The sequence below is a fragment of the Babylonia areolata genome, chromosome 24 (genome assembly GCF_041734735.1).
Source record: "Babylonia areolata isolate BAREFJ2019XMU chromosome 24, ASM4173473v1, whole genome shotgun sequence".
Lineage (NCBI taxonomy): Eukaryota > Metazoa > Mollusca > Gastropoda > Neogastropoda > Buccinidae > Babylonia > Babylonia areolata.
In genome coordinates, this window is record NC_134899.1 from 49,638,343 (window position 1) to 49,656,764 (window position 18,422).

The 18,422-nt window shown below is 44.0% G+C and overlaps 1 protein-coding gene across 1 annotated transcript in view; it reads right to left on the bottom strand.

The window, feature by feature from the left end:
* The window catches only part of LOC143299242 (E3 ubiquitin-protein ligase HERC2-like), a 176,496-nt gene that overhangs the window by 37,120 nt on the left and 120,954 nt on the right, over positions 1-18,422 (bottom strand). The window contains 12 exon segments of the mRNA XM_076612452.1: positions 833-1,123; positions 1,715-1,919; positions 3,401-3,578; positions 5,697-5,922; positions 9,857-9,895; positions 9,897-10,002; positions 11,021-11,274; positions 12,480-12,657; positions 13,751-13,841; positions 14,232-14,375; positions 15,179-15,260; positions 17,401-17,559. Coding sequence (XP_076468567.1) covers positions 833-1,123; positions 1,715-1,919; positions 3,401-3,578; positions 5,697-5,922; positions 9,857-9,895; positions 9,897-10,002; positions 11,021-11,274; positions 12,480-12,657; positions 13,751-13,841; positions 14,232-14,375; positions 15,179-15,260; positions 17,401-17,559 — 1,953 coding nt within the window.

Sequence of the window (18,422 nt, forward strand, 5' to 3'; positions counted from 1 at the left end):
TTGTTGATTGCACAACTCTCTTTAATTAATCATACTGGATTTGTTTGGGAGACAGGGCATTGACTGCTTTGTGGAAAAAGGTATTGGCGAAGCGATTGGTTTTTGTTCTTATACTTCTGTACCGACGACCAGAGGGGAGCATCTTGAAAATCCCAAAAGCTGGATGCAGTGGTGCACAAGGATGGGAGAATGAACGATGCCATAAGAATCTCCTGTTGTGTTTTTTTCTTTTACATTGATGCAATGAAATCTCTTTGTCCCTTGTTTTGTCTCAGTCTCTTTCCCAGTCTCTCTTTCTGTCTGTCTCTGTATGTGTGTGTTGTGAACAAACTGATAGGAGCATGTCATGATTAAGTGTGTGTGTGTGGTGTGCATGTATGTGTGTGTGGTATGCATAAGTTGCATTATACAAAGATGATCATTTCTTCTTCTTCTTCGTTCATGGGCTGCAACTCCTATGTTCACTCATATACATGAGTGGGCTTTTACGACAGTTTTTACCCCTGTCTTGTAGGCAGCTGCACTCCGTTTCTGAGGGGGTTATCATTTCTAAGAATGATGACAGTAGCAATGCAGCACAGTGATATACACTTTTTACACTATTGCCTTCAATAATTTGGAATATATGACTTGACTACTAAGATTACAAGCGATATGTCTGTTTCTTTTTTCAGCAAAGTTTCTCATCATACAGCACAGCCAAACATGGCAGCAGTGAAAGGATCAACTAAGCTGTCAACCAAGGGAAAAAAAAAAACCCAACGAAATTATCAACAGACGGAAAGAAAAAGAAAACCCAAAGACTTCCACTCACAGCCCCCCCTGAACTCACATGGCTGTTGGCTTTGCCGAGAGAGGTGAGGATGTTGGACAGTGTGTCTCTGCTGTCGCTGCCCACGCGGTCAGCCACGCCCAGCTTCAACAGATCCACCAACACCCGGGCGTCGTCCGCCGTCAGGTGACTCGTGAACTCGTCAAGCCCTGGCGCGAAGTCAGACTCCGCCTCTGTGGTCTGCGTCACCTCGTCCGGGGAGATGAAGGTCTCCGCCATGAAGCTGGTTGCTGGGGAAACCTTGGCCGCCAGGGTGTGCATGCTGGGAAAGCCGTGCTCCATGGAGGGCACCTGTAGCAAGGGGAAGGGTGGGGGAGGGGGCGCAGAATAGAATATGTGACAACACTTGGAATGATAATAATAATCATAATGATAATAAAAAGAAGACCAATGAATACAACATTGATAATGGTAAGATAGTAGTACATTCATACTGCGCAGAGTGCTTCACAATAACACGTCAGTCAGACACAAAGCACACAACCCTCCCCTTCCTCCCATGCACACACAAACACAAGTGGAAGAAACAGATGTGGATCCATACAATACAGATATTTCCGGAATGGAACGCCTTAATTACACACAGACTGCTTTTGAAAGGAATGTTTTTCAATTTCTCTTTGAAAAAAAAAGACTTGATTTTTCAATATTTTTTTCTTTTCTTTTTTCTTCTTCTACAAATCTGGGTTATTTTGTAATGAGTGTGACTTATCTCATTCTGTCAACACTGAACACATAATAATTATACCCTCCGTTCGTTTTCCTTCAATGAAACATATACTCTTACACAGTTTTATGCATCATTTTAATTTCTGTTTTTTTTTTCTATCAGGTTGAAATTACAATTAGTTCCAGGAGTCAGAGGGTTAACTTCCAACTCACATGCTCCAAGGAGTCTGACAGGGAAACAGTGATATCCCTGTGGTCCACCACTGCAGAGCTGTGTGTGCTGCCCGCCATGCTTGACTCCATAGAGGGTGCTGGTGCTGCACCAGGGGGCGCCACCGCGGGCAGAACGGACATGGTGGATTCCGTCATGGCCGGCATGGCCATTGGTTCCGGCATCAGTGCTTTGACCACGGCCGCCCTGAGTCATGATGTAAGGTAACAGAACGGTTTGTACCAGTAAACTGTGTGTGTGCATGTGTGCTTATGTGTGTGTGTGTGGAGGGGGGAGTTAGCAGTGGGGATTGGAGTGAAAGTGCGTGTGTGTGTGTGTGTGGTGTGTGTGTGTGTGTGTGTGTAGTGTGTGTGTGTGTGTGTGTGTGTGTGTGTGTGTGTGTGTGTGTGTGTAGTGTGTGTGTAGTGTGTGTGTGTGTGTATGTGTGTGTGTGTGCAAATGAGTTAATGTGTGCGTGTGCACATGTGTGTGTGTGTGTGTGTGTGTGTGTGTGTGTTTGTGAGCGAGCACATGCACAAGTGTGTGCATGTAAGTCTGTTAGTGAGAGTACTGTCTATGTGTGTTTGTGTGTTTATGTGTGTGAGTAAGTGTGTGTGCATGTGTCTGATTGTGTGTATATGTGTGTGTGTGTGCACACAAAGACTGTGAAAGTGTCATATGTCTGTGGTGGATTCATGCGCGCTTGAGTGGAAAATAAGAGTGTGCATCGTGCGATTGCTTGAATGGCAGCAATGAACAAGCTTCCTCATTCTCCTTCTTCTTACTGTTACCAACATTATTGTCATCATCACTATTGCCAATATCTATTACTACAACTACTATGTGGAGCGATGGCCTAGAGGTAACGCGTCCGTTAGGAAGCGAGAAATTCTGAGTGCGCTCAGCGGCCAATATTTTCTCCCCCTCTACTAGACCTTGTGTGGGGGTCTGGATGGTAGTCATTCAGATAAAACGATAAACCAAGGTCCTGTGTGCAGCATGCAATTAGCGCACATAAAAGAACCCATGGCAACAAAAAGGTTGTTCCTGGCAAAATTCTGTGGAAAAATCCACTTCGACTGGAAAAACAAATAGAGCTGCACACTGGGTGGCGATGTAGTGTAGCGATGCGCTCTCCCAGGGGAGAGCAGCCCGAATTTCACACAGAGAAATCTCTTGTGATAAAAAGAAGTACAAATACAAATCATTGCTATTGCTATTAGTGGCTGCTGTCATGTATGTCTTGTTTACTTTTTCAGTTGTTGTGTGGATGTGTGTACCTTTCCTTTCACGGAAATAAAACCAACCGATTATGTAGAGAAAAAAAAGAAAAAAAAGAAAAAAAGAGAGACAAGAAAATTCTCCTCCAGGACGCTCACTCAGTCTGGCTTTGTGACTAAGCCATTATTGTCATCAACAGGGGGCTTAATAGGTGGTGTCCTAAGTATGTTGAATCAGAACAGGCACCACGGAACACCACCGAAGTGACTCAGCAGCAGTGTAGGGTCTCCTCTGGTGTGTGACCTAACATTGATGGTTCCCTGCGGACTGCCGACGATGGAATTTTGACAGATGAACCCGGGTATGGTTGTGTATGGGGGAATCTAAATGAGCAGCGTGGAAGTAATGCCACTGAAATGGTGCAGATAATGGGGGGGAAAAAAAAAATCTCCTCCAGCAACAATCACCTGGCATAGGAGATCTGCAGAGCCGTCAGCACATGGCCCAGTGCCCGCTTCTTCTCCTGTGAGGAGTCCAGCGACAGGATGATCTTGGACAGCGAGGGCCGGCACTGCTTGTTTGACCCCGCCCCCTCCCCAGCACCGGACGAGTAGGGAGAGTCCTCTGATGATCCATCGTTAATGCCTGCCACAGGCCAGGCAACAGGCGTTGACAAGACAATACAATGCCGCACAATAAGCAAGCACATGATTCGTATAGCGTTTAAGCAATGCTTACAATTTTTTTTTAATTTAATAATAACAATGATGATAATAATAATAATATTCATACTATTACTACTACTAAATACTGCTACTAAGTAGAGTGATGGCCTAGAGGTAATGCGTCCGCCTAGGAAGCAAGAGAATCTGAGCATGCTGGTTTGAATCACGGCTCAGCCGCCGATATTTTCTCTCCCACACTAGACCTTGAATGGTGGTCTTGACGCTAGTCATTTGGATGAGACGATACACCGAGGTCCTTTGTGCAGCATGTAAAAGAACCCACGGCCACAAAAGGATTGTTCCTGGCAAAATTCTGTAGAAAAATCCACTTTGATAGGAAAAACAAATAAAACTGCATGCAGGAAAAATTTTTTTAAAATGGGTGGCGCTGTAGTGTAGCGACAAGCTCTCCCTGGGGAGAGCAGCCCAAATTTCATACAGAGAAATCTGTTGTGATAAAAAGAAATACAAATACTACTACTAATACAATCATATAACACTTTCAAACATCTCAAATTGCTTTACAGATTTATATCATGATTCATGACAGACAGAGAATATAAAAAAAGGGGGGCAAAAGTATCAATACAAAGGACATAACACCAATGTAACATCAACGACTGTGTAGATGATAACCAACCAGCATGTAAGGAATCTAATAACATCTTTAACAGAGTTTTAAATTCGTCTTCAAAGAAAGATGGCTTGCAAAGGTTACTTAACCCCTGACGACTGTTGATGAGTGTGCTCATTCGTGAAAAGCTGTCACCTCACTGAGATAAGACACAGCTTACAGGTCAGGATGTCAGTGAAGGGCTGTCACCTCACTGAGATAAGACACAGCTTACAGGTCAGGATGTCAGTGAAGGGCTGTCACCTCACTGAGATAAGACACAGCTTACAGGTCAGAATGTCAGTGAAGAGCTGTCACCTCGCTGAGATAAGACATAGCTTACAGGTCAGGATGTCAGTGAAGGGCTGTCACCTCGCTGAGATAAGACACAGCTTACAGGTCAGGATGTCAGTGAAGGGCTGTCCCCTCGCTGAGATAAGACACAGCTTACAGGTCAGGATGTCAGTGAAGGGCTGTCACCTCGCTGAGATAAGACACAACTTACAGGTCAGGATGTCAGTCACCGGTCTTTATCAAAAACTGGGCTTTGGGGACTGCTCTAAAACGATTAGCAAAATCAATGACACCTCTTTTATAAAGTACACAAAACTGCACCTCAAACCCAAGCCACACAGATCTCATCTGACCAACGTTCAGCTGTCAATAGGGTTAGAGGCCAAATTCACCCTGACAGACAATGCTGGAGTGGACAAAGCTTTTGGACTTGATCTTTCTTGGTCATCCAGATGTCAGAGGCACGAAACGCAGCATGTATTTACCTTGCCAGTTTGATACTCAACATCTTCATGAACGGAGGCTTACTACTGTTATGCATGACAAGAGCTGTACAGTCACTATACCTCTACAGTCTTGGGGAAAAAACCTAAAACACATATATATGTACAGATATTCTGAAATATACTGTATGTATATGGATATTATCATGAAACATTTTGAATGTATATGTTACAGTGAAAGTGTGTAACCATGAAATCCAAGACCATTTTAGGGATTTCGTTTGGTTACTGATTCAGTCAGTGACATGCAAATTTTGTTTTCTTTTTCAGGATTTACTGAAATCCCAATTTTTTTTTTTTTTTGCTCCAAAGTTTACATACTGTCAAAGACTTTGAAGGTCAACTTGACTGAATTTAAGCCAAAGCCTTACACAAGACAACCTAAACACACACACACACACATACACACACAAACATACAAACACACACACATATGCACACAAACACACACACACACATTCATACACACACACACAAACACACACACACATAAATACACAAACACACACATACAAAGACACACACACATACAAAGACACACACACACATTCATACACACACACAAACACACACACAAACACACAACACACACACAAAACACACAACAAACACACACACACACACTCACCCAACAGCGTGGCCCCCAGTGGGTCCTTGGCGGCCGAGAACAGCACAGGCTCGTGGGAGATGGGGGTGGAGAGGTCGGTGGTTGCCCAGGCGATGGAGTGGGAGGAGCCACAGGCGACGCGTGTGATCTTGTATCCCTCCAGGCCCTGCACCAGGGCGGGTTTGCGGTTCACCGTGGTGGTGCCGTTCCCCTGCTGGCCATGGTCGTTGTCGCCCCACGCGTACACCTGGCGCACGCACAGGGAGGGAGGGCATGAGTTTCACATGTCCATGAGGGGCGTAATTGTACACGTCCATGGGAGGCAGGGGTTCACTTGTCGATGAGAGGCATACGTTTCCTTGTTGATAAGAGGCATAGTTTTTTTTTTTTTACTTGTCAATGAGGGGCCTAGGTTTACTTGCTGATGAGGTGCATAGTTTTACTTGTCAAGGAGGGGCCTAGGTTTACTTGCTGATGAGGTGCATAGTTTTACTTGTCAAGGAGGGGCCTAGGTTTACTTGCTGATGAGGAGCATAGATTTACTTGTTGATGAGGAGCCTAGGTTTACTTGTTGATGAGGGGCATAGGTTTACTTATTGATGAGACCTAGGTTTACTTGTTGATGAGGAGCATAGGTTTACTTGTTGATGAGGGGCATTGGTTTACTTGTTGATGAGGGGCATAGGTTTACTTATTGATGATAACTAGGTTTACTTGTTGATGAGGGGCATAGGTTTACTTGTTGATGAGGAGCCTAGGTTTACTTGTTGATGAGGGGCATAGGTTTACTTGTTGATGAGACCTAGGTTTACTTGTTGATGAGACCTAGGTTAACTTATTGATGAGGAACTAGGTTTACTTGTTGATGAGACCTAGGTTAACTTATTGATGAGGAACTAGGTTTACTTGTTGATGAGGTGCACAGGTTTACTTGTTGATGAGGTGCATAGGTTTACTTGATGAGATCTAGGTTTACTTGTTGATGAGGGGCCTAGGTTACTTGTTGATGAGGGGCCTAGGTTTATTGATGAGGGGCCTAGGTTTACTTGTTGATGAGGTGCACAGGTTACTTATTGATGAGGTGCATAGGTTTACTTGTTGATCAGGGGCCTAGGTTTACTTGTTGATGATGGGCCTAGGTTTACTTGTTGATCAGGGGCCTAGGCTTACCTGTTGATGAGAACTAGGTTTACTTGTTATGAGGCCTATGTTTACTTGTTAACCCTTTCACCGCCAAGCTCGCATCTATGCACATGCGTGGTAGAGGACCCATGTCACTGAAAGGTGACCATTCATTAGTCTGTTATCCATGAACCTACTGCTCTTAATGTTCGGTGGTAGGATAGGCCATATTTTCTATACATCTCAGGGGAAATCCCCAGCTATTCTTAGCCACTGTCTTTTCTGTGTTTATACCACAAGGGAATTTTGCACTCTAAATTGACTGAAGTTCTCCATCAGCCAGCCCCAGGGAAACCCCACGTTGAGCCCAACATCACAGTCAACGGTCAGAGACTCAGTGCGGTGGAGCGGTTCACATACCTTGGCAGCACACTGTCACAAAATGCGACCATTGACGATGAAGTGAATGGCAGGATTGCAAGAGCAAGCGCAACTTTTGGTAGACTCTATGCAAATGTCTGGAACAGAAGAGGCATTGGTCTTGAGACCAAACTAAAGGTGTACAGAGCAGTAGTTCTCCCCACACTACTGTACGCCTGCGAAACTTGGACAGTGTACCAACGACATGCCAAGAAGCTGAACCACTTCCACACAACATGCCTAAGGAAGCTACTGAACATCAAGTGGCAAGACAGGACCCCAGACACGGAGGTGCTTGCAAAAGCCACCCTTCCCAGCATCTTCACCATCCTGATGCAGTCCCAGCTTCGCTGGGCTGGACACGTGGCGCGCATGCCAGACCATCGGCTGCCCAAAAGGCTCTTCTATGGCGAGCTGCAACAAGGGAAGAGATCACACGTAGGTCAGAAGAAGCGCTTCAGAGATACTCTGAAAGTCTCTCTGAAAGCGTTTGATATCAACCCTGACTCCTGGGAGGAATCTGCAGCGGACCGTGACAAATGGCGCGCTGCTGTGCACAAAGGCGCCAAGTTGTGCGAGGCCAACAGGACTGCTGCAGCTGTTCAGAAGAGGCAGGCCAGAAAGTCACGGGCAAACAAGCTCCCTGACAATGATATGCCTGTCTTTGTCTGCCCCAACTGTCAGCGAACATTTCGTGCGCAGATTGGACTATTCAGCCATCTGCGCACTCACAGATAAATTCATGAGCATCCCCCCCCCCCCCACCACCCTCCCCCCATCCCCCAGCTGGATGACAACGATGGTCATCATCGATCTCGATGGACACACACCACCACAAGGGAATTTTGCACTCTAAATTGACTGGCGGTGAAAGGGTTAATGAGGTGCATAGGTTTACTTGTTGATGGGGGTGCATAGTTTTACATGTTGATTGGTTTTACATGTTGAAATAGATGGACAGTACTCTGAGAGGAAAGTGAGATTCTTGATCGACTTTGTCTTCATTTAAATGCCCCTAAAATGAATCAGTTTTACACACAAAAAAGATAAGTCATGATATATATCACAATAAAATTAGATAAAAACAACAATACACAAAATAACACTCTACAGACAAGCCATAACCCATCACAAATCAACATACTACGGATATAGTACATCCTAACACAGAACAACACAAAACATTACAGATATAGTACAGCCCAACACAGAACAACACACTACAGATATAGTACAGCCCAACACAGAATAACACACTACAGATATAGTACAGCCCATCACAACACAACACACTACAGATATAGTACAGCCCATCACAACACACTACAGATATAGTACAGCCCATCACAACACGACACACTACAGATATAGTACAGCCCAACACAGAACAACACAACACACTACAGACATAGTACAGCCCATCACAACACAACAAACTACAGATAGAGTACAGCCCAACACAGAACACAACACACTACAGACATAGTACTGCCCATCACAACACAACAAACTACAGATAGAGTACAGCCCAACACAACACGACACAACACACTACAGATATAGTACAGCCCATCACAACACAACAAACTACAGATATAGTACAGCCCATCACAACACAACACAACACTACAGATATAGTACAGCCCATCACAACACAACACACTACAGATATAGTACAGCCCATCACAACACAACATACTACAGATATAGTACAGCCCAACACAACACACTACAGATATAGTACAGCCCATCACAAGAGAACACAACACACTACAGATATAGTACAGCCCATCACAAGAGAACACAACACACTACAGATATAGTACAGCCCATCACAAGAGAACACAACATACTACAGATATAGTACAGCCCAACACAACACACTACAGATATAGTACAGCCCATCACAAGAGAACACAACACACCACAGATATAGTACAGCCCATCACAACACAACATACTACAGATATAGTACAGCCCATCACAACACACTACAGATATAGTACAGCCCATCACAACACACTACAGATATAGTACAGCCCATCACAACACACTACAGATATAGTACAGCCCATCACAACACAACACACTACAGATATAGTACAGCCCATCACAACACACTACAGATATAGTACAGCCCATCACAACACACTACAGATATAGTACAGCCCAACACAACACACTACAGATATAGTACAGCCCAACACAGAACAACACAACACACTACAGATATAGTACAGCCCAACACAGAACAACACAACACACTACAGATATAGTACAGCCCAACACAGAACAACACACTACAGATATAGTACAGCCCAACACAGAACAACACAACACACTACAGATATAGTACAGCCCAACACAACACAACACACTACAGATATAGTACAGCCCAACACAACACAACACACTACAGATATAGTACAGCCCAACACAGATCAACACACTACAGATATAGTACAGCCCAACACAACACAATACAGACATAGTACAGCCCATCAGAGAGCAACACAACACACTACAGATATAGTACAGCCCAACACACTACAGACATAGTACAGCCCATCACAACACAACAGACGGCAAACAGCACACCACACCACAGGACCAGTGGCTGAAGAGCACCGCCCCTTTACCTGGCCGGTGTCGGTGACACACAGACAGTGCAGTGCGCCCCACAGCCACGTGCACGATCTTCTTCCCCTTCAGTTGTTCCACCAGCTGAGGTTTCCGCACGTGGGCATCCGTGCCATGGCCCAGGCGGAAGTAGTCTCCCTTGCCCCTGAAAACGGCAAACCCAATTCAAGTCTGAATAACTGAATGGATACTTATACAGTTCCTATTGTTCTGTCAGAGACCGCTTTACAAACACGGAGTCATTTGCACAACAGGCTGCTTTCCTGGGTAGAACCAAGAGAGAGCTGCCTTTGGGTGTTCAGTGTTTGTTTCCTGTGTCGTTCAGTCGGGGTTCAGTCACACACACACACACACAAACAAACACACACGCACACAGAGGCTACCAATTCTGTTTATGGGGATAAAATACAAGAACAAAACCTGAATCAGGTTAGCTTGCTGAAGACCAGAAGAAGCAGACTGTGGTTGTTGTTCCTTTGAAACCAGTACTGTAATAAGTCTGGATTTGCCGAGAGAAGAGAATGGTGAGAATAAATCAAATAATTCAATGCTAAGGCACTAACTGGCTAAGCAGATGACGGGCCTGGCAAAGGAGTCTCATAAGACTGCCAGCTGCAAAATTTGGCAACAGAGCAAAACTGACTGGCCTGGTTTTTACCAGTATGATGTGGTACAGTACATGACACCAAATAGTTTGGATTAATCAAGGTAAGTGAAGTGTATGGATTAAATTTAATAAATAAACCAAGAAGGCAGAAAGAGTATAGAATAAAATCTGATACAGCAAGAAGTGAGAAAGAGTAATGGGTAACTTAAAGCTGACAGACAACTGTCTATGCTAGTGAGGCATTTTCTGACATAATGTGTTAAGTGAAACAGAAAAGTCGTGCAAAGTCTAACCCCCTCCTCCCCCACACCCCAACCATCCAGTGGACCGTGAACAGTGATACTGATACCTAAATGACTGAGGATAAACTGAGGTCTGAAGTGCAGCTCACAAAGAGTGAAACAACCCAATGCAGACTCACACACACATTCACACATGCAGACACACTCACACACATTCAAAGGCACACACAACACACACACAAACAACACACTCAACACCCCCCTACTCCTCCCCAACACACACACAAGCACACTAAACTATCCGCTGATCTTACCAGGTCCAGACCTGGCCGGACTTGGTGAGAGCCAGAGAGAACTGGGCCCCGCACTCTATCTGGATCACCCCCTGGCCGGTCAGCCTCTCCACGGGGTGAGGCACGCTGCACCCCTCACTGCCCCCCCGGCCCAGCTTCCCAAAGTCCCCGTCCCCCCAGCTGTACACGATGCCAAAGTCCGTCAGTGCCAGGGTCTGGGCGTCACGGCTCCCGCACGCCACCTGGATGACCCGCTGACCTGCCAACGCCTTCACCTGGAGCACACACGACACACACATGAAGTGATGGCTTAGAGGTAACGCGTCCGCCTAGGAAGTGAGAGAACCTGAGCACGCTGGTTCAAATCACAGCTCAGCCGCCAATATTTCCTCCCCCTCCACTAGACCTTGAGTGGTGGTCTGGACGCTAGTCATTCGGATGAGACAATAAACCAAGGTCCCATGTGCAGCATGCACTCAAAAAGAACCCACAGCAACAAAAGGGTTGTTCCTGGCAAAATTCTGTAGAAAAATCCATTTCGATAGGAAAAACAAATAAAACTGCAAGCAGGAAAAAATACAAAAATATGGGTGGCGCTGTAATGTGGCAACTTGCTCTCCCTGGGGAGAGCAGCCCGAATTTCACACACAGAAATCTGTTGTGACAAAAAGAGAAATACAATACACACAGTCTGCGTCAGGGGCACAGAGAGAGGAGGCAAAGAGAGACACCTGGCATTTTCATTGCAAGCCGTAGTCAAGGGGAAAACTGATAATCTGTTGCACGGAGCCACACCTTTCACCTGCATGTGTTTCACCTACATTCTGTTCTCCAAACTCTGCCCCAATCCCTCTGCACTGTTGTGTCAGCAGGCTGGTTTTGCCTTCACACTCATGTTGGTTTTGCCTACACACTTATGTTGGTTTTGCCTACACACTTATGTTGGTTTTGCCTACACAGTCATGTTGGTTTTGTCTACACACTCATGTTCATTTTGCCTACACTCAAAAGTATTTGCCTACACACTCACATATATTTGCTTCACACTTATACTGAATTCACCTACACACTCCTAGCCTTTACACTCATATTGGTTTTGCTTACACACTAACACCTTTTCACCTACACACTCACATTCATTTTGCCTATGCACTTACATCAGTTTCACATACAGATGAGGACCATGCCTGATGGAATTAGACAACACAATTTGCATGGATTGTACAAGTGAAAAAACTACAAACTAAAAAGGGATGAGCACTAGTGAAGTGCAAGTCTAAATACTGAAACAATGTAAAATAAAGGGAGAGAAAAAAAAAACTTAAAAAAAAAAAATCACAAAAATACTATTACAGAAACCTACAAAACACAGAAATCCTCCCCACCGACGCAAGAAGATACATCAACGACGACCACCACCCCCACGCCAGCCATCAACGGTCGGCTGGGGTGAACACATCATGCTATGACCAGCACCGACCTGTTTGGGTTTGAGCTGTGTGGTGTTGTCGCCGTGTCCCAGACGGCCGTAGTCCCCCAGGCCCCAGGTGTACAGCTCCCCGTTGGAGGTGATGGCCGCGCTGTGGGAACTGCCGCACGCGATGTCACGCACACGCTTTGACTTGAGCACCTCGATCATCCGCGGGGTGTCGCAGTTCCTGGAGCAGTTAAGTGGACGGAGTTAAAAATTTTTTATTTTTTTTATGGTAATGCAACAAATTGTGTTTTGCTATTTTATAGTTCATCTGTTTACTCCCTGTAATTTTATTTTAGTCTTATTTATCTATTCACTTTAAACTGATGTTTATCGAATTTACAACACTGGATGTAGCATGTACATCATGTGTAAAACATATATTCATTATGAATCAGTGTTCTTACTGAAACGTGGGAGCATGATCAAAGAAGAACCTATGGTCTGAAATGCTCACACCTCCACCAAAGTGAGTCATTGTATCTGAAGGTCCAATGTACTAAAACATTCATACTTCTTTTCAAAGTGGGTCTCAATTTGCCTGAAGGATCTACAGTCTGAAATGCTGACTTAAAAAAAAAAAAAAAAAAAAAAAAAATCAAAGTGAGGGCTTATTTTTCCTTGCGTTTTACCTGAATAGGAACTTTGGCCTGAAACAATGACACTTGTTATTAAAGTGAGTCTGAAACAATGACACTTGTTATCAAAGTGAGTCTGAAACAATGACACTTGTTATCAAAGTGAGTCTGAAACAATGACACTTGTTATCAATGTGAGTCTTATTTCACCTGAAGAATGACCAATGGTATAAAACTGACACTTCCTAACAAAGCGAGCCTTATTTTACAAACCCACAGTTTTTGTCTGTATTTTTTCCATATGTGTACTATTTCCAAGCAAGATATAAATTTATGCATTGTATATGTCTAATGCATCTGAACCCTTCAAATCGGGCTAGGGCCTTTTTGCATTTGTGTGTGTGTGTGTGTGTGTGTGTGTGTGTGTGTGTGTGTGTGTGTTGTGCATACATGTGTGTGTGTGTGCATGCCTTTGTGTGTGCATAAATTTGTGCTTGAGTGTTTGGTTGGCTGACTGAAAAGGACGGTGCATGAAAGTTTTTTTTCATTGTAGCGTTTAACTGCATGTTTTAAATGTCAGTATTTATACTGTACAGCTCAAGTGAACTTGTTTTACATGGAAAGGCACTTAATGAATTAAATCATTATCATCATTATTATTATAAAATATCAGAGTGATGAGTCCATCTGCGTACTCACATTCTGCTGGAGTGGCCAAGCTTCCCGTCGTCCCCCTCTCCCCAGGAAAACACCTTGCCGTCCACGGTCAGCGCCATGGCGTGGCGTCCACCTGTTTCACACAGGTGAGAACATGACAGGGCTTTGTAAATTAACGCAGATAATAATACAAGAGTGATCGTGACAAAGGTAACAAAAATGACAATGACTGGGAAATCTGTAAAATGTGTGATTGAGAGTTCAGTTCAGCCCAGTTTCTCAACAATGTATTCTATTCGGACAAATCCATATTAGCTACACTGTATTTGTTGAGCAGATACCTGACCAGCAGCGTAACCCAATGCGCTTTGGTGGGCCTTGAGGAGAAAAAACAACAAACCCCCCCCAAATAAATGAATAAATAAATAATAAACACAACCAAACACAAAACACATGCATGTATGTGCACACAAACTTACACACACACACACATACACGCATGCACACGCACAGGCACACTTACCAGAGTGCACAGCCACCTTCTTGACGACGTACTGACTCAGGGAGGTGATCTGTCGGGGGACGAAGACGTTGCCAGTGCTCATCCCCAGCCCCAGACGTCCGTTGGTGGCCTCCCCACAGGCAAACACTTTGCCGTCCTGTGTCACTGTAATGTTGGCATTGTTTGGTGTAAATTTTACATGTTTTGGGCATGTTTTCATTAAAAATTTTACAGTGTCAGTGTTTTATTCAAGCGGGCTTGCTGTGTTCTGACTCTGTCATGAGCACTGTTTCATATAAATTTGGGGGGCTTTTTTATTATTATTTTTTTTTGGTTTTGTTTTCTTTTAGAACTTTACACAAATTAAAGTGGTCAGTGTTTATTAAAGCCAGCTTGCTGTCTTGTGTCAGTGTAATGTGTATTATTCTGTGTAAATTTTAGTGGTTTTTTTGGTGTGTGAATGTTTTGTTTTAGACCTTCACACGATCTATAGTAGTCAATGTTTTATCTGAGTGGTAACTTTGTGTGACAGTGTTGTGTACAAAGATAAGTATGTGGGGCAAAGAGTTGCAAATACATGCGTATGTTTGTGCATGTGCTCTAACAAGTGTGCTGCGTGTGCAACAACACACTGTATAATACTCACTGCCTATGTCAGTAAGAATGCATCACAAAGCACACACATTTATACATCACTGGAAACCTAAACATCCTGTCAAATTCATGTTTGTACTTGTATTAAGGCATGTTTAAAAAAACAACAACAAAAACCAACAACTTAAAATATGGAACACCTTCTGACTGGATGACACGTGAAACATGTAGACATGTGAAAGGGTTCTGCATGTCTGGTGTTTTATCCCATGCATACCTTACACATGACTGAACGTACAAATAGTGCAAGACACATGAACGCAGCACACAACACGGCACACATGTAGCGTCCAGAGACAGGCCAGAAGACTCACCACAGAAGAGGCTCTTGGAGCCCCCAGCAATGTGCACACAGTTCAGGGACGACAGTGTTTCGTTCAGTTGGGGCAGTTTGATCTGCCCACACAGAATGCTCCCTTTAGTTCAGTCTGTCTGGTCAGGACCTGCTATTTTATCAATACATCAAGTGAACATAAATAAATGTCACACCAACCCCTGAACTTTTTAGGAGCAACTTGGAATTTGGTGGGTGTGGGGGGGAAAGGGGGCAGGGGGGGGGAGCATTAGGAAATATGCATATGGGAATCATCCATTCATTATCATTAGGCCATAGCCCCTAATCAAGCAATGTACATACAAGCAACTAATACAAATACAAAATACTTTAAATACATATCAATGATCATGTAAAATAAATTCCAAGTCTGAGTCATACTGTTTAGACATTACACTGTCTATAAATTCAAATGCATTACATAAGAAAACTGACAAATACCTATCTTTTAACAGACGACATATATGCAAACTTAACTAAAAATGCACAAGGATGTTAGTACATGTCAATATATACAGAATACAGAATAAACCTGTGTCTGACATCATTAAGCCCTAACAAACATAAAAAAACCCCCCAAAAAAAAACAATGGTGACAAAGGAGAGAGATGTGGACACAGCAGAATAACTACTGGTGCTGACAGAGAGAGAGATGTGGACACAGCAGAATAACTACTGGTGCTGACACAGAGAGAGATGTGGACACAGCAGAATAACTACTGGTGCTGACAGAGAGAGAGATGTGGACACAGCAGAATAACTACTGGTGCTGACAGAGAGAGAGATGTGGACACAGCAGAATAACTACTGGTGCTGACAGAGAGAGAGATGTGGACACAGCAGAATAACTACTGGTGCTGACACAGAGAGAGATGTGGACACAGCAGAATAACTACTGGTGCTGACACAGAGAGAGATGTGGACACAGCAGAATAACTACTGGTGCTGACACAGAGAGATGTGGACACAGCAGAATAACTACTGGTGCTGACACAGAGAGAGATGTGGACACAGCAGAATAACTACTGGTGCTGACAGAGAGAGAGATGTGGACACAGCAGAATAACTACTGGTGCTGACAGAGAGAGAGATGTGGACACAGCAGAATAACTACTGGTGCTGACAGAGAGAGAGATGTGGACACAGCAGAATAACTACTGGTGCTGACAGAGAGATGTGGACACTGCAGAATAACTCCTGGTGCTGACAGAGAGAGAGATGTGGACCCAGCAGAATAACTACTGGTGCTGACAGAGAGAGAGAGAGAGAGATGTGGACACAGCAGAATAACTACTGGTGCTGACAGAGAGGTGTGGACACAGCAGAATAACTACTGGTGCTGACAGAGAGAGAGATGTGGACACAGCAGAATAACTACTGGTGCTGACAGAGAGATGTGGACACAGCAGAATAACTACTGGTGCTGACAGAGAGATGTGGACACAGCAGAATAACTACTGGTGCTGACAGAGAGATGTGGACACAGCTGAATAACTACTGGTGCTGACAGAGAGAGATGTGGACACAGCAGAATAACTACTGGTGCTGACAGAGACAGAGATGTAGGACACAGCAGAATAACTACTGGTGCTGACAGAGAGAGAGATGTGGACACAGCAGAATAACTACTGGTGCTGACAGAGAGAGAGAGATGTGGACACAGCAGAATAACTACTGGTGCTGACAGAGAGAGAGATGTGGACACAGCAGAATAACTACTGGTGCTGACAGAGAGAGAGATGTGGACACAGTAGAATAACTACTGGTGCTGACAGAGAGATGTGGACACGGCAAAATAACTACTGGTGCTGACACAGAGAGAGATGTGGACACAACAGAATAATTACTGGTGCTGACAGAGAGAGAGAGATGTGGACACAGCAGAATAACTACTGGTGCTGACAGAGAGAGAGAGATGTGGACACAGTAGAATAACTACTGGTGCTGACAGAGAGGTGTGGACACAGCAGAATAACTACTGGTGCTGACAGAGACAGAGATGTAAACACAGCAGAATAACTACTGGTGCTGACAGAGAGAGAGGCGTGGACACAGCAGAATAACTACTGGTGCTGACAGAGAGAGAGGCGTGGACGCAGCAGAATAACTACTGGTGCTGACAGAGAGGTGTGGACACAGCAAAATAATACAGGTTGTGACAGGGGCAAAAAGTGAGAGTGTGGGACAGGGGGTGGCACTGACCTTGGACCCTTTAGGCCCCCCCAGCTGGTCCTTGTCGTTGAGGCCCCAGACAAAGACGTGGGTCTGGATGTCCTTGCTGCTCAAGGACCGCACCTTTCGCTTCAGGGTGCTGACTGCACTGCCGTAACTTTGGTTCATGGGACGCTCGTCATCCTCCTCCTGACACACACACACACACACACACACACACACAGTGCCATCACCTTCATGGTGTCATGATCAATCAATGTCCAAACCATGCGATGATCAATCTTTATTTTACACTGGCATCACTGTGATGATGTCATGATCAATCATTATCTAAACCACAATGTGATGATCAATCATTACAAACGCTGATGATGGTGTGATGATCAGGGATAATCCCTAATGGTGATGGTGATGAGATATTATAACAATTATGATCAATCATTATCACAACCGATGATAATGATGGTGAATCATTATAACAAATAATGATCATAAATCATAATCACAAATGATGATCATATTGAATCATGACCATTAACAATGACAATTATGAACCATTATGATCAATCATGATCTCAAACAATGATGATGATGATGATGAAAAATTATAGCAAACCATGATAATGAATCATGATCACACACAATGATGATAACGAATAATCATCATAAACCATGATGATGAATCATGTTCATAAATGATGGTGATGATGAATCCTAATCACAAATGATGATGATGATGAACCATGATCACAAATGATGATGATAATGAATCATGGTAATAAACGATGCTGATGATGATGTACAATGATAATAATCTAATAATGGATACTTATAGTTTACAGCACTCAATCCAGAAAACTGCTCTAGGTGCTTGACAAAACACACGGCATTACACACAACACATTACACCAGTGTTACACATACACGCCAAAATATACCTGGCAAACTACATGCACATATAAACACAATGCATACATACAAACATTCAAACATACATTCAAACATAAATATGCAATTATTTGCTCCCTCACCACACACACTTACACACCCGC